Source organism: Lissotriton vulgaris, chromosome 3_2 (assembly GCF_964263255.1).
Source record: "Lissotriton vulgaris chromosome 3_2, aLisVul1.2, whole genome shotgun sequence".
Lineage (NCBI taxonomy): Eukaryota > Metazoa > Chordata > Amphibia > Caudata > Salamandridae > Lissotriton > Lissotriton vulgaris.
In genome coordinates, this window is record NC_141690.1 from 292,803,075 (window position 1) to 292,827,505 (window position 24,431).

The following is a 24,431-nucleotide window of genomic DNA, read 5'->3' on the forward strand; positions in this document are numbered from 1 at the left end:
ATACAGGTAGTCGGCACGTGTTTCACTCTCTATGACTGGCACCGTGCCTTATGAGACTGGTATTTCATACAGGTAGTCGACACGTGTTTCGCTCTCTATGACTGGCACCGTGCCTTATGAGACTGATGTTTCATACAGGTAGTCGACACGTGTTTCACTCTCTATGACTGGCACCGTGCCTTATGAGACTGGTGTTTCATACAGGTAGTCGACACGTGTTTCGCTCTCTATGACTGGCACCATGCCTTATGAGACTGGTGTTTCATACAGGTAGTCGACACGTGTTTCGCTCTCTATGACTGGCACCGTGCCTTATGAGACTGGTGTTTCATACAGGTAGTCGACACGTGTTTCACTCTCTATGACTGGCACCGTGCCTTATGAGACTGGTGTTTCATACAGGTAGTCGGCACGTGTTTCACTCTCTATGACTGGCACCGTGCCTTATGAGACTGGTGTTTCATACAGGTAGTCGGCACGTGTTTCACTCTCTATGACTGGCACCGTGCCTTATGAGTCTGGTATTTCATACAGGTAGTCGACACGTGTTTCACTCTCTATGACTGGCGCCATGCCTTATGAGTCTGGTATTTCATACAGGTAGTCGACACGTGTTTCGCTCTCTATGACTGGCACCGTGCCTTATGAGACTGGTGTTTCATACAGGTAGTCGACACGTGTTTCACTCTCTATGACTGGCACCGTGCCTTATAAGACTGGTATTTCATACAGGTAGTCGACACGTATTTCACTCTCTATGACTGGCACCGTGCCTTATGAGACTGGTGTTTCATACAGGTAGTCGACACGTGTTTCGCTCTCTATGACTGGCACCGTGCCTTATGAGACTGGTGTTTCATACAGGTAGTCGACACGTGTTTCGCTCTCTATGACTGGCACTGTGCCTTATGAGACTAGTGTTTCATACAGGTAGTCGACACGTGTTTCGCTCTCTATGACTGGCACCGTGCCTTATGAGACTGGTCTTTCATACAGGTAGTCGACACGTGTTTCGCTCTCTATGACTGGCACCTGCCTTATGAGACTGGTGTTTCATACAGGTAGTCGACACGTGTTTCGCTCTCTATGACTGGCACCGTGTCTTATGAGACTGGTGTTTCATACAGGTAGTCGACACGTGTTTCGCTCTCTATGACTGGCACCGTGTCTTATGAGACTGGTGTTTCATACAGGTAGTCGACACGTGTTTCGCTCTCTATGACTGGCACCGTGCCTTATGAGACTGGTGTTTCATACAGGTAGTCGACACGTGTTTCGCTCTCTATGACTGGCACCGTGCCTTATCAGACTGGTGTTTCATACAGGTAGTCGACACGAGTTTCACTCCCTATGACTGGCACCGTGCCTTATGAGACTGGTGTTTCATACAGGTAGTCGGCACGTGTTTCACTCTCTATGACCGGCACCGTGCCTTAAAGGGCTAGGCCTAATGTAGGGTCTGGATATGCGTACTTAAATTCATTGTTACCGGGATTCTGCTCAGAAACAGAACTATGCTAAGCACCATAGATAGTCTTTTTGCCTCCTTCCTCCTGTCTTTAACTGGGCCATGGCGCGGGAGCGCAGCGGACACGCACATCGGGCGCGTCTGCGCCTGGATTTCGCCTTTCGCCAGAAATGCTGGGGGTGGCAATTCAGGATTATGCGCTTACTCGAGGGCAGAACTGTTGACTGTCAACACTTTGGTAAGGTCTTGTAGCGCATCTCTACTAGGTCCTCTGGAAGGGCCTTTTGGCTACTTCTGCTGCAGGTTCGATTCCCTCACACTGTTGCCACCCCCACCCCCCTTCCCAGCCCTGATCCCTTATGAAAATCCTTCATTTAAATGTCCGCTCACTGGCCAAACACTACTTAGATATTTATGATCTGGTCCTGGGGGAATCTCCTGATGCCTTCTTCTTGACCGAAATTTGGCTTAATGAAGACATGGTGGCCGAACCTGGTCTAGCTCCGCCTCCAGGCTACAGCCTTCTGACTGTTAGCAAAGCGTCTAGCGGGGGCGCCGTTGCGGTCATTTTTAAATCCTACTATTCTTGCTCATTTGCTAAAGAGACAATGGTGGGTTGCGAATGCGCCCGTTTTAGAATTCCTTTTAGCGCCCACTCGACTAAGTCAGGGCTACAAGTATATCGCCCTCCGGGGCCCGCTAAGAAATTTAAGTCTGCCCTCATTGAGGCCACCTGCTCGCTTGCAATGGGTGCAGCCAACTTCAGTATTCTGGGTGACCTTAACTTGCGTTTCGACCTTCAGCAAGATCTTGAAATCGGTAGTCTGCTCGCTGATATGGCGGCCTGCCAATTAAATCCATTAGTCTCTGGCCCAACGCATACAGCCGGCTACTTGCTGGACCCCGTTTTTTCTAATATTCCTTTCTCTTCTGTGGAGACACCCAAACCAGTAGGTTGGTCTGACCACTTTCTGGTATCTATGTCTTTCCCTGCCTTCGAGCCCCTAAACAAGGCTGTTCAACTGCCCTTGAAACTTGAGGACTTCCAGGCACTTCTTGCGCAAACAGTGACCCATTTGTGGTTTATAGGTCTTTCTGTAACTGGATTGTTCTTGCGCTGGACTCCCTCATCCCAGCAAAATGGTCCAAATGTCGCACATCAGACACGAGTCCATGGTATACGATTCTCTGTCTGCACTACGTAAATCGTGTAAGAAACTGGAGCGTGCCTGGAGAAAGGACTATGGGGCATATTATCAACAAAGGGCGTTACATTATCGCCGCTTTTATTGGCAGGAAACTGCCGATAAAGCGGCGATAATGGGCTTGATAATATGCTCTATGAATTCCAATCGAAGCCCATGTTAGATGTGAAGACGCAGTGCAGTGAGGTGGATTACTCTTGGTAGGATGTAGTAGAGTGTACCAGTTTATTGTCCATAGGATGCAATGTAGTGAGGTGGGTTTCTCTTGGTAGGATGCAGTGCCGTGGGGTGGGTTACACTTGGTAGGATGCAGTGACGTGAGGTGAGTTACTCTTGGTAGGATGCAGTGCAGTGAGGTGGGTTACTCTAGGTAGGATGCAGTACAGTGTACCAGATTATTGTCCATAGGATGCAGTGCAGTGAGGTGGGTTACTCTTGGTAGGATGCAGTGCAGTGAGGTGGGTTACTCTAGGTAGGATGCAGTACAGTGTACCAGATTATTGTCCAAAGGATGCAATGCAGTGAGGTGGGTTACTCTTGGTAGGATGCAGTGCAGTGAGGTGGGTTACTCTTGGTAAGATGTAGTAGAGTGAGGTGGATTACTCTTGGTAGGATGCAGTACAGTGTACCAGTTTATTGTCCATATGATGCAATGTAGTGAGGTGGGTTTCTCTTGGTAGGATGCAGTGCCGTGGGGTGGGTTACACTTGGTAGGATGCAGTGACGTGAGGTGGGTTACTCTTGGTAGGATGCAGTGCAGTGAGGTGGGTTACTCTAGGTAGGATGCAGTACAGTGTACCAGATTATTGTCCATAGGATGCAGTGCAGTGAGGTGGGTTACTCTTGGTAGGATAGGATGCAGTGCCATGAGGTGGGTTACACTTGATAGGATGCAGTGCAGTGAGGTGGGTTACTCTTGGTAGGATGCAGTGCAGTGTACCAGATTATTGTCCATAGGATGCAATGCAGTTAAGTGGATTACTCTTGGTAGGATGCAGTGCAGTGAGGTGGGTTACTCTTGGTAGGATGTAGTAGAGTGAGGTGGATTACTCTTGGTAGGATGCAGTACAGTGTACCAGTTTATTGTCCATAGGATGCAATGTAGTGAGATGAGTTTCTCTTGGTAGGATGCAGTGCCGTGGGGTGGGTTACACTTGGTAGGATGCAGTGACGTGAGGTGGGTTACTCTTGGTAGGATGCAGTGCAGTGAGGTGGGTTACTCTAGGTAGGATGCAGTACAGTGTACCAGATTATTGTCCATAGGATGCAGTGCAGTGAGGTGGGTTACTCTTGGTAGGATACAGTGCAGTAAGGTGGGTTACTCTAGGTAGGATGCAGTACAGTGTACCAGATTATTGTCCATAGGATGCAGTGCCGTGAGGTGGGTTACTCTTAGTAGGATGCAGTGACGTGAGGTGGGTTACACTTGGTAGGATGCAGTGCAGTGAGGTGGGTTACTCTTCGTAGGATACAGTGCAGTGAGGTGGGTTACTCTAGGCAGGATGCAGTAAGTGTACCAGAATATTGTCCATAGGATGCAATGCTGTGAGTTAGGTTACTCTTGGTAGGATAGGATACAGTGCCATGAGGTGGGTTACACTTGGTAGGATGCAGTGCAGTGTACCAGATTATTGTCCATAGGATGCAATGCAGTGAGGTGGGTTACTCTTGGTAGGATGCAGTACAGTGTACCAGATTATTGTCGATATGATGCAATGCAGTGAGGTGGGTTACTCTTGTTAGGATGCAGTACAGTGTACCAGATTATTGTCCACAGGATGCAATGTAGTGAGGTGGGTTTCTCTTGGTAGGATGCAGTGCCATGGGGTGGGTTACACTTGGTAGGATGCAGTGACGTGAGGTGGGTTACTCTTGGTAGGATGCAGTATAGTGTACCAGATTATTGTCCATAGGATGCAGTGCAGTGAGGTGGGTTACTCTTGGTAGAATACAGTGCAGTGAGGTGGGTTACTCTAGGTAGGATGCAGTACAGTGTACCAGATTATTGTCCATAGGATGCAGTGCTGTGAGGTGGATTACTCTTGGTAGGATGCAGTGACGTGAGGTGGTTACACTTGGTAGGATGCAGTGCAGTGAGGTAGGTTACTCTTGGTAGGATGCAGGGCAGTGAGGTGTGTTACTCTTGGTAGGATGCAGTGCAGTGAGGTGGGTTACTCTTGGTAGGATACAGTACAGTGTACCAGATTATTGTCCATGTGATGCAATGCAGTGAGGTGGGTTACTCTTGGTAGGATGCAGTGCAGTGAGGTGGGTTACTCTTGGTAGGATGCAGTACAGTGTACCAGATTATAGTCCATAGGATGCTGTGCAGTGAGGTGGGTTACTCTTGGTAGGATACAGTGCAGTGAGGTGGGTTACTCTAGGTAGGATGCAGTACAGTGTACCAGATTATTGTCCATAGGATGCAGTGCGGTGAGGTGGGTTACTCTTGGTAGGATGCAGTGATGTGAGGTGGGTTACACTTGGTAGGATGCAGTGCAGTGAGGTGGGTTACTGTTCGTAGGATACAGTGCAGTGAGGTGGGTTACTCTTGGTAGGATGCAGTGCAGTGTACCAGATTATTGTCCATGGGATGCAATGCAGTGAGGTGGGTTACTCTTGGTAGGATAGGATGCAGTGCCATGAGGTGGGTTACACTTGGTAGGATGCAGTGCAGTGAGATGGGTTACTCTTGGTAGGATGCAGTGCAGTGTACCAGATTATTGTCCATAGGATGCAATGCAGTGAGGTGGGTTACTCTTGGTAGAATGCAGTGCAGTGAGGTGGGTTACACTTGGTAGGATGCAGTGCAGTGAGGTGGGTTACTCTTGGTAGGATGCAGTGCAGTGTACCAGATTATTGTCCATAGGATGCAATGCAGTGAGGTGGGTTACTCTTGGTAGGATGCAGTGCCGTGAGGTGGGTTACACTTGGTAGGATGCAGTGCAGTGAGGTGGGTTACTCTTGGTAGTGTGGTAAATAAAATTACCGGGACTATTTTTCTATACATTAAATGACAATAAGAATAGCTCAATAAATGAGAGGCAGAGTCCGTGGTATCAGAGTCATACGGGCTTTAATTAAGTGACTCGAATCAATGGACATCGGGTTCCATCACCACTAAGGTTCAGTAAGGGATATTCAACATTTTATTAGCATCACACATTATATATAGTAAAACAGTACAGTTGCATTGAATACAGTAGGCGTAACAAGTGAAAAGAAGAGAGATAAGAACATATGGGCGTAAAAGAAGGCGTGTACAGGGCGTACACGGAGGTGTGTGCTGGAGACATCACAGAAGTGTCATAAGTGGGTGGATGCATAGAGGAAATCTGCAGGGTCAGCAGGAACCTTTAACACAGATGCGCGCGCAACTAGGCATGATGTGGTATTAACGTGTAACTGGGGAAAACTGAAGACTTGGCTTTAGCACTAGTAGAGGAGACTGATGTCTGGGATGTCAGAACGACCTGCACCTATAGCATATCTGATATCTTGTGTTTGGAGGATGTATTATCTGAAGTAAAAGGTCTCTCGGGCAGAGGCTATTCATCACTGAATGCTAGTGGGTGCATACGTGGCTTCGCGCAATGCGCGGGGCCATGGGCCTACTATGGCAACGGGAGCATTAAATTACTTGCAAGGAGATAGGAAGGCCGGGCCCTTTGCTCTGCAGCCGAGAATATATTTACCCATTTCACTAGACTGGAATGTGTTTTTCGCGGAGGCTGAGCAGATAACTGTAGGCAAAATACCGTCTTGGCAGGCAGGCCAGGCCGAGCCGGGCACCGCTTGCCTGAGCAGGAAGTATGGTAGAGGTCAGGGATGCATACCTAAACTGCAGCTTTCAGAGACAGAAGAGGTTCGGAGTCAGAATTCAGGGCCTGGCTCGGCTGAGCCAGAAAACGTGTGCTTCTCGATGTTAAAACGTATACCATGTAAATGCATTGACAACGTGGGTTTTAAGGCTGAATTATCGTCTCATTCATGGAGGATCTGGTAGATGACATGTTAACGTTGGACGCAAATGCATATGCGTCTTCATTTCGGCAATGGAGGAAAAATGCATGGATGTCATGCACATACATTGAACGTTGGGGTACACGATAGGGGACATACTTGGCCAGGTAAATTTCGATTTTCCTCATTCCCTCCTTGTCCCCTACGTTCCCTTCAGGATATATCTATCTTCATGAGACCATCTATCTGTTCATACAATATCATTTGCTCGTCTTTTCTCAGTCGAGCATGGGATCGTGAACGTGGACGGGGAATACAAGCCGTGGCGCACAGGCCGCAAATCGCTGGGCCGCATTGTAGACAGAGACAACAACTGAATACTATGAGCAGTATTATTCCTAGTAATGACAGTACTTTCCATCCCCAGGCTGATATTACAATCCAGAGCCAACCGGACCAAGTCCAGGTGCCTGGATTCTGGTGTATCTGATGAGCTATTTAATGAAGTCTTGTTATTGCTGAATACACTGACGGTGCGTTATTAGGAATGAAAACACAACAACTGGAGCCGATCACTCTACAAGCTCCGCCCCTATCGGCCAGGATGACGTCAAGAACAAGGCGGTTCTGAAGAACAACAAGTCGCATAGCAGACTGCTCTTCGGTTAAGTTACCTAGGGCAGAAGTAGTCTCATTCACTACTGCTTCAAGGGTTCTGGTTAACCTGCGTATTAATTTACTATTCTGGATTGGGACCTATGAAGAAGAAGAAACCTTTATTGAAATCCGTATACTGTTCCAATGTAGTTTCAGTCTGATCGACAATTGGGGACTCAATCTCCCTCCTATATCTGACATGCACTAGATGGGTGTTTCGGTGATAATCGGATGGGGCTAGAAAGACTGGTGGCAGTAGGAATGCAATATAACATGTTCCATCCCAATCTAAGGGTAAACGTACATAAGCTGTCTGACCACAGATAAAATAGGAATGACAGGAAGCTTTGAAAGTAGACTTTCCTTTATCACTGAATTCGACCACAGTAATACAATCACTGTGTCCTAGATGTACTGAACCATTCTTTCTGACGCATAATTCACCTTTCACTGGTAAAACTGTTATAAACGGCAAATTAGTCTCGGACTGAACGGTCAGAATCATGAGGTTAAGGGAAAAATTACCTGAATCATACACTTCATTTTCTAGATCGGTCCCTGTCCTTTGGGGAAGACCATCCTTGTCTGGGAAACAGGCTTTATTCATAACTGTATTCAGGTCTCCCCATATCCAATTGCTCTGGGAAACCGTGGACTTACTGCCTAATGAGGACATTAATGCAAACCATGCTCCGCACGAACCATTGTGTGAAAACGGATAAGGAAAGAGGGGCAGAGCTCCCTTCATTTTCTGGTAAGGGGGGAGTCGGCCACATACCCAGCAATTCGTGGCATTGCTGGTCTGGTTCGAATGGTGTAACATACGGATAAAAGTGTTGTTGCGCAGTGCAAGTCGATAGGATAGTTCGTGAGGGGGCAGGTCACTGAATGTGTGCTCTACAGTGTCATTAAAGGAAGAATGTACATGTAAACCAAGCGGAGGAAAGAATACATGTAACGTCCAGCTTATACATATAATCGTAAGACTCAGAAAAAACATAAAAAGCAATGTAACGATACATCTGCTTCGGAGATTTTTACAGTATTTCTTTTTCTTTATTTCCTGTCTATCTCTCTCACTATGTGGGTCTATCTTATACATGTCAGGAACCTGTCTAACCGCTTCACCCGAGGGGGACTTAAACAATTAAACGCTGTCTGACTTACTAGACCTCAGTTTGGCTTTGTACTCCTGCTGCGGAGTTTTCTCTAACAGGGGGAGTTTAGAGTCAGTATCTGGGCAGTCCTTGGGAAATGTCTTTGGACGCAGTCCACGGAAACGCTTGATGTGGCTGGAGTGGAGCCAGCCTTTTCGTCCCTCCACCTTCACTGCGGTCCTCGTGGTCATCAGAACTAGTTTCGGCTCCTTCCAGCGGGGCTCCAGAGGGCTTGAACGGTCGAAGTTGCGGACCAACACCAGGTCTCCTGGAACGATTTCATGCGGTTTCACCTGGGTGTTGTCCGGGAAGGCAGCCGCGACCTGTGAACGACAAGAGAGTAGTGCAGACATCAAGGAAGCCAGGTAATCTGTCAGCATATTACTATCAACATCGGTGATTTTTCGGGGCATAGGCGTACCCCACATGTTAGGGGGACGACCGAAAACAATTTCATATGGAGACAATCCGGTTCTGGAATGGGCTACCATACGCATGTAAAAGAGGGCAACCGGCAGGGCTACCATCCAATCTACACCTTTTTCTGCACAGACCTTTGCTAACCGTGTTTTCAGAGTCTGATTGTGTTGCTCGACGAGGCCTGCTGCCTCGGGGTGTCGTACGCAGTGAAATTTCCACTGGTACCCTAACAGGAGTGATACCTGTTTCATGAGCTCGGACGAGAATGGCTGTCCATTATCTGAGTACACGACACGGGGCAAACCGTATCGCGGGAAGAATTCACAAACCAACTGCTTGGCAGTGGTCATGGCAGTGTAATCTGGGACTGGGTAAGCTTCTGTCCATCTGGACAGGGCACATACAACTACGAGGACGTACTTAAATCCTCGACATCGATCCATCTGGATATAATCCATCTGGAGGACTTCAAAAGGGTGGTCAGGAGGATGAAATCCGCCTTGTTCCACGGGAATACCTTTGCCTGGATTGAACTGACAACAGATCATGCAGGTACGCACTTTCTGTTTTGCTGCGGCACGTAAATGTTTGTTGAACCAAAGGTTCTGTATGCTGTCTAACATGGCTTTTTCTCCTAAGTGTGCTGGACTATGTGCTGTATTAATGATAACTTGAACCATAGAGTCGGGGAGAAACCATGTGGCTTTCCCCTTTGTCATCCATCCCTGATCTGTCTGGACCCCTCCTTGTTCAGTCCATTTCTTGATTTCGTCTGGAGTAGCATGTGTCTGTATGTCGAGTACATCTTGTGTGGGATCCCTGACTGTCATGCAAGTCGTCAGTGATGATGCTTCTGTCTTTGTCGTGTCAGCTGGGATGTCTGTATGAGTCTGAGCTGTAAGCTTGGCTGTTCGATCTGCCAAGTCGTTACCCTGTGAAATGGTGTCAGTAACCTTCGTGTGTGCCTTGCACTTCATGATGGCTATGGCTGTAGGCAAGTGTATTGCTTCTAACAGAGCTTGAATGAGGGGACCATGCTGAATCTTGGCGCCGTGAGAAGTCATAAAACCTCTCTCTTGCCAGAGGACACTGAAGTCGTGAACGACTCCGAATGCATAACGTGAATCTGTATATATGTTTACTTTCAGGTTCTTGGCTCGTATGCAGGCTTGGGTCAGAGCAACGAGCTCTGCTGCTTGGGCAGACAGGATGTCAATACGATGTGTTTCTATGACTTCAGTTTCAGTGGTCACTGCATATGCGGCCACTAACTCTCCTGTACTTGTTCTCATACACGAACCGTCCACATAAAGTGTCAGGTCTGGGTCAGGTAATGCAATGTCTGTCAAGTCTTGTCTTGGCTTCGTCATGGTGTTAATGACTTCCACACAGTCATGTGGTGTAGGGTCTGCTGTAATCGAGGGTAACAGTGTAGCAGCGTTTAATATATTGCAACGTCTGATCTCTATGTGTGGCTGAAACAGTGTCAGTTCATATCCTGTCAGTCTGGCTATAGTCAGGTGCTGGGTCTGTGTTCGGTTTAGGAGGACTTCCACTGAGTGTGGAACCTGTACTGTCAGGGGATGTCCTAACACTATGAAATCGCTTTGTCTGATAGCTAAAGCTCTGGCTGCAACTGATTTAAGGCACGCAGGCAAGGCCTGGGCTACTGGATCCAATGTACTAGAAAAATAAGCACAAGGCTTGTGTTTTCCTGCTTGATCATGTGTGTGAGAACAGATAATGCTGTACCATCTCGTTCAGTGACAAAAAGCGTAAAAGGTTTGCTGTAACATGGTGTCGCTAAAACAGGTGCTTGACATAGGGCTTTCTTCAATTCGTCAAAAGCGAGTGTATGTTCCTGAGTCCAAGGGAGGACAGTCGAAGTCGCTGCCTCCTGTGTTGTCAATTGTATGAGTGGTTTGGCAAGATATGCGTACTGGGGAATCCATTGTCTACAGTACGAAGTGAGGCCAATGAAGGCCCGTACTTCCTTTTGTGTCTTGGGCTGTGGAAGATGTGCGATTAACTGGATACGGTCAGGTGTCAGCTGTCTACCCCTCTTGGACAGCAAGTGACCTAGGTAAACCACTTGCTGGACACAGAATTGTAGTTTCGAAGGGGATACTTTATGCCCCTTTTCTGCCAGAAAATACAAGACTGTCAGTGATGCACGTTCGCAATCACGTTCTGTTCGCGCTGTGATCAATAGATCATCAACGTACTGGAGCAGGGCAGTGTCAGTAGGCATGTGAATACTGTCTAGTTGTCGTTTCAGTGCTTGGCTGTAAATGCTAGGGCTCTCTGTGAACCCTTGAGGAGCACGTGCAAATTTGAAACTTCGGCCATTTAAACAGAATCCGAAAAGGTACTGGCTTTCCGGATGGATGGGAACACTAAAGAAGGCGTTCTTGAGATCGATGACAGTAAAGAACGCAGCTTCGGAATCAATGGCAGTCAATAGGGAAGAAATGTCTGGGACCACTGGGTACTGAGGTATGATGCATTTGTTGAGTTCTCGAAGGTCGATCACCAGTCTGTAGACCGGAGGTGCATTTGGGTCAGTTCGTTTAAGAATCGGGATGATAGGAGAATTACACACATTGGAGTCAGTTTCTACAACCACTCCTTGAGCAATGAGTTCTTCAATAATTTTCAGTAAGGCCGCTACAGCCTCGGGTGGCAACTTGTATTGTCGAATTCGGGGCAGTACAATTCCTTGTTTCAGAGTGACACGGTATGGTGTAATGTGCATGCAACCTACATCAGTTGGACCTTGTGCCCATAAATGCTGTGGTACATTCTGTAATCTCGGATCAAAATCTCTTAACACATAATGTCCTTTAAAATCACGTAAAAACAATCTCACTCCTTCCGGAGAACAACAAATCACTGCTCCTAGTTCTTTCAATGTTTTAATACCAAGTAAGTTTTCTGGACATGATTTCGTAAGTAACAAGTCTGTAGTACGAGACAATGGACCAACTTCTAGGGAAACTGGCTTCGATACTTCGTTAACAATAGGCTTTCCTGAAAATCCCAGGGAAACATTTCTTGAGCCTGAGAGGGGAGCCCCTGGAACCTCGTCATGACTGATGGTAGTTCTGCTTGCCCCTGTGTCAATCAAAAATTTTCTGTCTTTCCCTAATACCTGACTATGTACATAGGGACGCTCTTGATCTACAGGAACCTCGATAAGAGGCAAGCCAACCTCCCTCTCTAGGCTGTTTCATGAATACTGTTGATAATCTGGATAATCTGACTGTGCATACTGGTACATTTGCTGTGTAACTTGTTGTGTGGCAGCTATGGGCTGGGGTACGGCTACTGTCTGTTGTGTATTCTGAGGAGGTTGCGTGTTCTGCGGAACATGTTCCTGTCTTGGAGGACGCGGTCTTTCTTTCGTCTTACCGGTAGCTATATTGTGTTTCAGAACGGCGCATTCGTTTATATAATGACCTGGCTGTTTACAGTAATTGCATGTCCCTTTTACAGGAGCTGCAGAATGACTGGTCGGTGTTGTACCCCTCTTCTGACTATCAGCTGGGACAGACTGCGCAACTAGTACTTTCATTTTCGTGTCTTTCATGCGTCTCTTTTCGTGTTCCTGCTCCTCTCTGATTCGGTTCTGGTGGTACTGTAACATTTGTAACATTTGGGAAGGGGCATTAGCTTGCCAGGTGCTCTCAGCTTTCAGTACTCTATTTTTAACTTGTGGTAAGGAATTTTCTACTAATTTGGTCACAAAAGATGTGGATATGATTCACTACTTGTTTTTAGCCCGCTATTAATAATGAAACATTTCTCGAATCTGGAATAAAAATCACTAGTGTCTTCGTCTTGTTTCTGTTTACAGGCTGAGATCGCATCCCAGTCTTCCTTTTTAGTAGTTAGTAATCTTGGCAAAACTTGTATTAACAACTCGGGCAATGCTTTGGCTTTTTCCCCGAGACCAGTACCAGGGATTCGTGTATTATCCTCGTTTTCTAATTCTGCCCAATCGATCTTTTTCTCTCCCACCTCCCATTCTTTTTCTTTAAGTTTTTCATAAATGCCTGCTGGCAACAGTACCTTTAACATTTTAATGATATCAGGATACGTATACTCTCCCATACGGAGCATATCTTTTAATTCACGGTGAAACCCTCCTGGATCTTTATCGTGACAGGGCACTCATTTTTTCATTTCCAATAGTTCTATTTTCGTTAAGGGGGTGTAAACAAATACTCGTTCGAGCTCACCACCCGTTGCCCGAACAGGATGAACTTCTCGTAAGGGATTCTGTCTGTCTATGTAAAACGTTTTCCTTACTGGGGGCGGAACAGGAACGAAATGTGGAGTCAGGAAAGTCCTATATTTGTGTCGCTGTTCTAGAATGACATTAATCAAATCGGTACCTAGGCCTCTCCATCTGTTTAGGAGTAACTCGTCCAATACATTATATAGGGGACCTGGATCAGAATGCTGACTTTCGTACAGTGTAATGAGATGTTGGATCATGTACATACCAACTAGTCGCTGTTCGTCTGGGGAAAGATTCAAAAACGTTTGGGCCACTACGTCATCTTTATATATGATAGAATTACTAGCCCATTGAACTGCTGATCGGGCTAGTTCCTGTTCATGCATACCACTAAGCTCAATGTAACCTATTCGTTGTTTCAGTACTTTATCGGTGGCTTGGAATAAATGCTCAAGAGAACATTGTTCTGGTATGGGGGGAAGAAAAGTTTTCTTACATTCCATGCGTATGGGTTTGTCAAAGGGTCTCGCCCTACCTACGTGAGCTATTCTATCTGCGTTCTCGGTTGCTATGTCATCGTCTTCTTAGGTTTCATCCTCTTTCTCGGTTTCATTCTCGTTGGCACGTTCTTTCTCACGTATGTCTTGGATTTCTTTACGTATTTTCCTGTACATTGACTCTACACTGGCTTGTTTATCATGTTTTCCGACTGCTATGTTGTCACTCCAATTTAACATACGTTTAGTTACTTCTCTATGTGGTTGATCTTGTTCCCTGATCAAACAGTTTATCAAGAACTGTAAAATCAAACGTTGAGTTTCCACTTTTCTGTGTACCATGGCCTCCTGTATACTTTCTGGTCCCTCCCCCGTCCTAATGAAGTGGTATATCTTGTCTAACTTCTCTTTCATGCCTGGTAAAGTGATCAAATAATCTGTAACGCGCCTTAATCGTAGCGAGTGTAAGACCAATGAGTCCTCACCCGGTACTGGATCATACATGCAATCAGTAAGGTTTTTTCTAAGTGTTGCATATGTTGCCTTTGGCGTACGTTCTAGTGCTAAATCTCGTAATGATATTCGTTTTACTTGAGGAGGGGTAGAGAAACCCCCTCCTACGGCTCCTAGATGTGAGCCACCGGGGCTTGCAGGAAGTGCTGGTGCTGGAAATATAGGAGTAGGTAAAGTAGGCTGGCCCTGGGGTACAGGTGGAGTGAACGGATTGCCAGGACCAGTGGCAGGAGGAACAGTAGGAGGAATCGTGCCATTAACAGGGTTGTGAGGTTGATCATTTGGGGGAGGATTTGTATTTGCATACTCTGGGACAGTGTCGTCTAAGTAGGAAGAAAGGAAAATTTCAGCTGCGGTCGGTTTATGACGTAGCTTAGTCGGGACCAATGGTGGCGGCAAGTTACAGGGTACTTCCGGGGTCGCCTTAGGCAGGCCCTCGGCGAGAAGGGGATACATGCCTTTAATAAGGGCATCAGATAGGGGGGCATTTCTTTGTCTGTCTAATTGTTCTGCTTTAACTCGTTCACCTTCTTCTAGTATCTCTTTTTCTTGGGCTTTTTCTGATGCTTCTCTATTTAGTTCTGCTTTCCTGATTTCTTTCTCTGTTCTTTTATGCGCTTCTTTAAGCCATAATTCTATGGCATCTTTCTGGGATTGTCTGGCTTTCTTTTTCCACAATGCTTCTTCTACTCTCATGATGCAATCGGCATCCCATGTCCCTGAAACGGGCCATCTATATTTCTCTTCCAGATTTTTGGTGTAATCCACCCATAAGTCTAGGTACAGTATGGCATCTAAGCCATGCTTATGGTACATAAAATGTCCGGGAGTGTCCCTAGGCGGGACGGGAACTGCTTCTTCGAGTATCCCTTTCCTGGTTCCTATCTGACGTAATTTCGAAAACAGCGGCATATTTGAACTTACTTGAACGTGAACACAAATAACACAGTAATGAATTGCAAACAATCATTCATACCACGACATAAAACACATTAAAACATTTCGAACGGATACTATCTAGTACACAGAAAAACACAATACTGAAAATCTCGAGAAACAATACTAGAATACTGAATTACTGGATGCACTGCTAAAACAGTACAGACATACCGGTCCCATAAAGAGACACGTCATACGGTATCCACCTAAGTGAACACGTCTGGACCGGGTCTTTACCGGGCACATATTAATGAACCCGTCTAGATGCGTTCCCAACAACGGTACTCACTGGGAAGCAAAACTGAAGGCCTCGGAAACTCGACACTGGACTGGACTGCTACGACGTCTGGCTGCTACTACTTCGCATGCGCTTCGGAACAGGTGGGCCTCCGGATACCTCGGACCTTGCTCTCTCGGCTTGGGCTCGGGTCGGGACTCTCCGCATTCCTCACCGCCTCGTCTGGATGCTGGACCGCAGTCTCCGTCTCCTCCGTGGGCCTGAGGGAGTTAGCAGGAAAACCCGCGGGTGTGCACAGAAAGGGGTCCGTCACGGCTGTAGAAGGGGTCAAGGGCCTGCGTTACATCGCCGGCGCTTGGGGAAGGGGAGGGGTTCCTATTCGGGCGCCAGATTATGTGGTAAATAAAATTACCGGGACTATTTTTCTATACATTAAATGACAATAAGAATAGCTCAATAAATGAGAGGCAGAGTCCGTGGTATCAGAGTCATACGGGCTTTAATTAAGTGACTCGAGGCAATGGACATCGGGTTCCATCACCACTAAGGTTCAGGAAGGGATATTCAACATTTTATTAGCATCACACATTATATATAGTAAAACAGTACAGTTGCATTGAATACAGTAGGCGTAACAAGTGAAAAGAAGAGAGATAAGAACATATGGGCGTAAAAGAAGGCGTGTACAGGGCGTACACGGAGGTGTGTGCTGGAGACGTCACAGAAGTGTCATAAGTGGGTGGATGCATAGAGGAAATCTGCAGGGTCAGCAGGAACCTTTAACACAGATGCGCGCGCAACTAGGCATGACGTGGTATTAACCTGTAACTGGGGAAAACTGAAGACTTGACTTTAGCACTAGTAGAGGAGACTGATGTCTGGGATGTCAGAACGACCTGCACCTATAGCATATCTGATATCTTGTGTTTGGAGGATGTATTATCTGAAGTAAAAGGTCTCTCGGGCAGAGGCTATTCATCACTGAATGCTAGTGGGTGCATACGTGGCTTCGCGCAATGCGCGGGGCCATGGGCCTACTATGGCAACGGGAGCATTAAATTACTTGCAAGGAGACAGGAAGGCCGGGCCCTTTGCTCTGCAGCCGAGAATATGTTTACCCATTTCACTAGACTGGAATGTGTTTTTCGCGGAGGCTGAGCAGATAACTGTAGGCAAAATACCGTCTTGGCAGGCAGGCCAGGCCGAGCCGGGCACCGCTTGCCTGAGCAGGAAGTAAGGTAGAGGTCAGGGATGCATACCTAAACTGCAGCTTTCAGAGACAGAAGAGGTTCGGAGTCAGAATTCAGGGCCTGGCTCGGCTGAGCCAGAAAACGTGTGCTTCTCGATGTTAAAACGTATACCATGTAAATGCATTGGCAACGTGGGTTTTAAGGCTGAATTATCGTCTCATTCATGGAAGATCTGATAGATGACATGTTAACGTTGGACGCAAATGCATATGCGTCTTCATTTCGGCAATGGAGGAAAAATGCATGGATGTCATGCACATACATTGAACGTTGGGGTACACGATAGGGGACATACTTGGCCAGGTAAATTTCGATTTTCCTCATTAGGATGCAGTGCAGTGAGGTGGGTTACTCTTGGTAGGGTGCAGTACAGTGTACCAGATTATTGTCCATAGGATGCAATGCAGTGAGGTGGGTTACTCTTGGTAATATACAGTACAGTGTACCAGATTATTGTCCACAGGATGCAATGTAGTGAGGTGGGTTTCTCTTGGTAGGATGCAGTCGCATGGGGTGGGTTACACTTGGTAGGATGCAGTGACGTGAGGTGGGTTACTCTTGGTAGGATGCAGTGCAGTGAGGTAGGTTACTCTTGGTAGGATGCAGTACAGTGTTATGTTATGTTATGTTATTTGGTATTTTTATAGCGCACAGCTGCCCCAGCAAAGGGGCGTCCTGGCGCTTTGACAGATGCTATAACATAACACACAGTAAAAGAAAAGAAATTAACTAGATACCGGGAACAGGAAGGTTTTAATTGCCTGCCTGAAGGTGAGCAAATCTTCAAGAGCTCGAATGTGAACAGGGAGCGAATTCCATAAGCTAGCCGCTAGCACCCTAAAGGAGCGGCCTCCCATTCTGCTCAGCTTGAAGCGAGGACAGCTGGCTAGATGAAGCCCCGCAGATCTCAAGGATCTCGAAGGCATATAGGGCGTAAGAAGAGGAACAAGTGCCGGCGGCGACGACAGTTTCAAAATTTTAAAGGCCAGACACAGCGCCTTGAATTTAATGCGCTGTCTGACCGGGAGCCAGTGCAGGGCCGTGATGGTACCAGACACTGAACAATGTCTGGGAAGGCCCACAATGGCTCGTGCCGCGGCATTTTGTACTCTTTGGAGCCTAGAGGCCTCCGCTTGATTCACCCCTAATAGCAATGAGCTGCCGTAGTCCAGCCGAGAAAGTATAGAGGCCTGGACTACAAGCTGTCTAGTAGGGGGATCAAAGTACTTTAGGACCGGCCTAGTACCACGCAAAATTCCGTAGCACGTGGCAGCCACCTTCTTGGTATGATCTCTGAAGGTCACCGCAGAGTCTACCCATACTCCTAAGTTTCTCACTCCAGCAGCTGGAATAGGCGTGACACCCAGCTCCGAAGGCCACCACTGATTTCCCCATAACTCCGCGTGCTTCCCTAGAACCAATACCTCCGTTTTGGTGGCATTCAACTGGAGGCAGTTGGAGCGAAGCCAGCCGGCTACTGCCAAGAGACCCGCACGGAATCTGGGGGCCTCCACCTCAGGGTCTTCACTAAGTGTCACCGCTAGCTGTGTGTCGTCAGCGTATGAGGCCATCGTAAGACCCCACTGTTTGACGACACCAGCCAACGGTTTCACATAGAGGTTGAACATTGTTGGGCTCAACGAAGATCCCTGTGGTACCCCGAGCTCCAAAGGATAGGTGGCAGATTGGCCAGGTGGTATAGCCACTTTAAAGGAGCGATCTGCCAGGAAGGACCGAAACCACTGGAGAGCGACATCCGTCACTCCCGCCTCCTGTAAGCGCTGGATAAGTATATGGTGGGACACAGTATCGAAGGCAGCGCTTAGATCTAATAGTATAAGCGCTGCAGTATGACCTGAGTCAAGTACCTGGCGAAGATGTTCCGTGATGTAAAGTAATGCCGTCTCGGTACTGTGTCCTGACCTGAAGCCATTCTGACTGGAATCCAGAATCTGGTTGCGAGCCAGATGTTCGGACAGAACAGAGTTGACATGGGCTTCTGTTACTTTAGCAATCCAAGGCAACAGGGAAATAGGTCGATAGTTTTCTGGCAGTCGGGGATCAGAGTTGGGTTTTTTTAATATCGGAGTAACCACTGCCTGTTTCCATGCCGCAGGTACCGTTCCACATGACAATGACATATTGATAAGGTTCAATATGGGGTCACGGCACAGCGGGGAAAGAGTGTTAATGAAGGCTGGCTTTAACGGGTCCGCAGGAGAGCCTGACTTGACCTTGAGGCTGAACCTGTCAAAGGCCGCACTAGACAGTTCAGGTAGAATGGCCAAAGGCTCAAAATCTACCGTGACAGAAGTATCAGCCACTCGATCCTGGTGGAGTGTGTCAAACCCATGATAGATTTTTGCCACTTTCTCCACAAAAAAGGAGGCCAGTTTGTCACAGTGCAAATCTGTGCAAATCACCTCAGAGGAGGATCTGTTTTTCATGAGATCCTTCAATACCTTGAAAATCAGTTTTGAAGGATTGGGGCAGGTAGCAAATTCATGTGCATAAAATGCAGCTCTTGCTCTGCAGATCGCTCTATGATAGAGCTTCAACTCAGTGAAATACCGAGTTTTCAGCGCAGAGTCATAGGAACGTCTCCATTCCCTCTCTGTTTTACGGCAGGATTTCTTCAATTCTGCGAGGGATTCATTATACCAAGGGCTAGATGTTTTAGTCCGGCCTTTCGACCACCGCAAAGGTATAAGAGAGTCCAAGGCATCTGTAATCCACGCGCAGAACTGTTGATATCCTTGATCCACATTCGTGAAGATACTCAGCGGTTTTCGCTCTAGTATACCATAAAACTCTTCCAACGTAAGCTTATGCCAAGGCCTTTTAAGAATAGGCCTGTCTGTGGGTATAAAAGGCTTATCATGGATCGGACAGAAAGCTTCTATTAACAGGTGATCAGTCCACCCAATCAGCCTCGGTTCTGACAGCCTTAACCCATCTAGTGTGGAAAAGAAGGGGTCAAGAATATGGCCTCCCGAGTGGGTAGGAAGGGTAACGAGCTGATTCAATTGAAGAGCTTCCAGATCCGCCAATAGAGAGCTCACGATAGTGGAAGACCCGTTATCAAAATGGATGTTCAGATCACCCAAAATGTTAAAATTGGCACAGCCGAGTGCTATAGGACTGACCATGTCAGCCAGCGCAGACCTAAAAACCGAGTCATTGCCAGGGGGACGGTATACAAGAAGGCCGCTAAACGTAAATTGGTGGGAGAAGGCGACTTTAAAAATAGCGCTTTCGCATGCGGGTAGTCCTGACGGCTTCCATTCCGCCGGAAAACAGGACTTGACTGCCATAGCAATACCACCACCTCTTGTGGTCCTGTTCGAAGTGAAGATGGTATAGTTCTGGGGGAATGCAAGATTCAATATGGCAGAGTCGGAGTCCTGGAGCCAAGTTTCTGTCATTAAAAAAACATCGGGATCCTCTTTCTCTAACAGGTCATAGATAGACAGGTGATGCTTTACAAGTGATCTAACATTAAGGCACCAAATGCGAGGATCTCGCGATGCAACACGTAATCGTGTGATTGGGGCGGCATTCTCCAAGGAGCATATTTTAATAGGGCTCTTAAGAGACCAGTTTTTACAAGCGCAGCTATATGGGCCACTTAAAGGGTCCACAGGCTTACACGCATCTCCTTTGGCCGTTTGCCCTATGGCCAGCAGCTCTGACCGTGTGTAGGACAACATACCTATCAGGAGCGGCTACACAACAATGTAGTGATATATACAGAGCCTGCCCGCCTCGCGCTGCCTCGACGCGGACGAGCGCAGACGGGCAGGACTCTGGCACGACTACGGCTAAGCGACGGCGTCCTCACCTGCGCGTCCCGCTGCGCGGGAGAAGGGAGCTTTAAGTAGGCTCTCCAATTAAAGCGCGAGCGCGAGGACGCTCCAAGATGGCGCCCAAAGCTATCTTTCTAGTCCCTACCCAAAATGGCGCCCACAATGAGCCACCCCCGGGATCCAGGCCCGCCAAAACGGCGGTGAGGGAGCCGATTATGTGCAGTAAGAGGAGGGGGCCAGGACCCTGCTAAAAACAGGGAATAAGTGCAGAAATAAAATCAAATAAGATACAAAACGAGGAGAGTTAAAAGCGCGGCAGCAGCGCCTGCAGCAGCGCCAGCAACAGCGTGTGTCCAATCAGGTAAGCATCTGTCAAGTGTACCAGATTATTGTCCATAGGATGCAGTGCAGTGAGGTGGGTTACTCTTGGTAGAATACAGTGCAGTGAGGTGGGTTACTCTAGGTAGGATGCAGTACAGTGTACCAGATTATTGTCCATAGGATGCAGTGCCGTGAGGTGGATTACTCTTGGTAGGATGCAGTGACGTGAGGTAGGTTACTCTTGGTAGGATGCAGGGCAGTGAGGTGTGTTACTCTTGGTAGGATGCAGTGCAGTGAGGTGGGTTACTCTTGGTAGGATACAGTACAGTGTACCAGATTATTGTCCATGGGATGCAATGCAGTGAGGTGGGTTACTCTTGGTAGGATGCAGTGCAGTGAGGTGGGTTACTCTTGGTAGGATGCAGTACAGTGTACCAGATTATAGTCCATAGGATGCTGTGCAGTGAGGTGGGTTACTCTTGGTAGGATACATTGCAGTGAGGTGGGTTACTCTAGGTAGGATGCAGTGATGTGAGGTGGGTTACACTTGGTAGGATGCAGTGCAGTGAGGTGGGTTACTGTTCGTAGGATACAGTGCAGTGAGGTGGGTTACTCTTGGTAGGATGCAGTGCAGTGTACCAGATTATTGTCCATGGGATGCAATGCAGTGAGGTGGGTTACTCTTGGTAGGATAGGATGCAGTGCCATGAGGTGGGTTACACTTGGTAATATGCAGTGCAGTGAGATGGGTTACTCTTGGTAGGATGCAGTGCAGTGTACCAGATTATTGTCCATAGGATGCAATGCAGTGAGGTGGGTTACTCTTGGTAGGATGCAGTGCAGTGAGGTGGGTTACACTTGGTAGGATGCAGTGCAGTGAGGTGGGTTACTCTTGGTAGGATGCAGTGCAGTGTACCAGATTATTGTCCATAGGATGCAATGCAGTGAGGTGGGTTACTCTTGGTAGGATGCAGTGCCGTCAGGTGGGTTACACTTGGTAGGATGCAGTGCAGTGAGGTGGGCTACTCTTGGTAGGATGCAGTGCAGTGAGGTGGGTTACTCTTGGTAGGATGCAGTACAGTGTACCAGATTATTGTCCATAGGATGCAATGCAGTGAGGTGGGTTACTCTTGGTAGGATACAGTACAGTGTACCAGATTATTGTCCACAGGATGCAAGGTAGTGAGGTGGGTTTCTATTGGTAGGATGCAGTGCCGTGGGGTGGGTTACACTTGGTAGGATGCAGTGACGTAAGGTGGGTTACTCTGGGTAGGATGCAGTGCAGTGAGGTGGGTTACTGTTCGTAGGATACAGTGCAGTGAGGTGGGTTACTCTAGGCAGGATGCAGTAAGTGTACCAGAATATTGTCCATAGGATGCAATGCTGTGAGTTGGGTTACTCTTGGTAGGATAGGATGCAGTGCTATGAGGTGGGTTACACTTGATAGGATGCAGTGCAGTGAGGTGGGTTACTCTTGGTAGGATGCAGTGCAGTGAATCTGATTATTGTCCACAGGATGCAATGCAGTGAGGTGGGTTACTCTTGGTAGAATGCAGTGCAGTGAGGTGGGTTACTCTTGGTAGGATGCAGTGCAGTGAGGCGGGTTACTCTTGGTAGGATGCAGTGCAGTGTACCAGAATATTGTCCATAGGATGCAATGCAGTGAGGTGGGTTACTCTTGGTAGGATGCAGTGCCGTGAGGTGGGTTACACTTGGTAGGATGCAGTGCAGTGAGGTGGCTTACTCTTGGTAGGATGCAGTGCAGTGAGGTGGATTACTCATGGTAGGATGTAGTAGAGTGTACCAGTACTGTCCCTAGGGTGCAGTGCAGTGAGGTGGGTTATTCTTGGTAGGATGCAGTGCAGTGAGGTGGATTACTTTTGGTAGGAAGCAGTGCAGTGAGGTAGATTACTCTTGGTAGGATGTAGTAGAGTGAGGTGGATTACTCTTTGTAGGATGCAGTACAGTGTGCTGGGTTACTCTTGGTAGGATGCAGTACAGTATGCTAGGTTGGTCTCCACTTGATATCAGGGAGTTGACTAGTGTCTATAGCATAGCATGCTAAGTTTAGGTCTCTACTATAGGGGTGGGCGAAACTCGTAGAGTTTCACTCAACAGAATTAAGTTTCATGAAAACCCTACGAGATTCTGTCGCATTCCGCGATTAGGCAGAAATTGGCACGTCGTGCTTCTCGCATTGATTTTTAGCACCCGGAGCTTGTTCTGCGCTGCAAAATCAGCATGAACGGTACCATGTGTCCAGCAGTGGCCGGTGCTGGGAAGCTTGGTTGGGCGGCGGGGTCGGGCGGGGGTGATCTCGTCAGATGACGGAATAGGGGAAACTAATTAAATAAATAACTCCTATTTTGTTGTCTGTCGACATCCCTCCTTCAGCACCCCACCCCACCGTCCAACTGCGCTTCACTTCACCCTGGCGCTGCTGGATGCGGCACACCAGTGGGCGCTGCTTCTTTGCTGCCATTCGAGTAGATTTTCTACTCCAGCTGCAGCTTTCTCACCACCAACGGTTGTTACTGCCCATGACAGTCCGCGTTGGGAAAATGTCACCAGGTATCATCTGAGTGCCTGAAAATAAATCACACTAGGGGACGCCAATTATCGCTTAATTAACTTAACATCGGAGAGCTGCATGCAAGAAATCATTCCACCATGCAGGGGTTGGTGGAATTAGGACGGAACTCCAGCCAAAACTCTGCCAACGTCACCTGTGGAGCGGAATTTATCACCCGCCCCTGTCTCGAGGATTCAGACCTTAAGAACTGAAACCCCATTTACAGCAGCACTCTAAATAAGGCAGTGTGTCAACACTTGTGAATCAACAATAAACACCATTTGCTTATAGCGCCCGCTCGTGACTGCGTCATTCTCTCACGCAAGCGCTATTGATATCGTTTTTTTTACTTTCAGGTCATCACATCAAAAATCTGTCGAATGAAAATTGAGGAAAGTCCTAAGAAACCTGCGACCCTGGCGAGAAGTGAACTAGAAGAAGAGCAGACACGCAGGTGGGTGATGGCAGACTCAGGGAAAAAGCATAGAAAAGTGTGTGAGCCTGAGAAGAAAACCCATATGAAACCTAGAGAGAGCAAAGAAAGAGTTACAAACAGCAAAACAAAAAGAATGAGCATCTGCAGCAGAATGAGAAAGAGTCTCAAGAATGCACCCCTCCTCCCACCAGCAGCCACTCAGGGGCGTCCAGACTCTATCAAAGACAGAGCAGGAGCTTTGGGCATGAACCATCTCACTCCAACTCATGGGGGGGGCAAGGAGACTGCTACAGAGAGTAAAACCAATGAACAAAACACGTGATCTGTACAACAGACACCAAGGGACACCTGACACTTCACAGCAGATCATTACTAAAATCAATGTGTAATTTAATTACAATAATAAATAAGATTAGATTCATTATTAAAAGCAGAAAAGTTAGTAATACATTTTATAAATAAATAATAAATATGTACTATTTTTTGATATTTGTTCAACATGAAAATATATTTAGTTGTAATTTGTAGCTATTTGAAATAAAGTAATATATTATGCATTTTGGCAGCCTGCTGATCTGCATGCTCTAAGCTCCTTCAAGGAAGGCTGCCTCTCTGCCTACTTTGTTCAGTTTAAAACTGAGTATCATTTTGAGCCATTTTTTGATGAGATTGAGCCCTCCCCCCAGTCTAGACTTTGTTTATTAACTTTGACCTAGAGATGCAACCGACACGTGCTTTTGCTGCCA

At 47.3% G+C, this 24,431-nt stretch overlaps 1 protein-coding gene across 1 annotated transcript in view; it reads left to right on the forward strand.

Moving 5' to 3' along the window:
• The window catches only part of LOC147725734 (uncharacterized), a 421,410-nt gene that overhangs the window by 209,013 nt on the left and 187,966 nt on the right, over positions 1-24,431 (forward strand). The window contains exon 4 of the mRNA XM_086964424.1: positions 23,606-23,703. Within this exon, the coding sequence (XP_086820550.1) occupies positions 23,606-23,703 (98 nt within the window). The remainder of the gene's footprint in view (positions 1-23,605; positions 23,704-24,431) is intronic.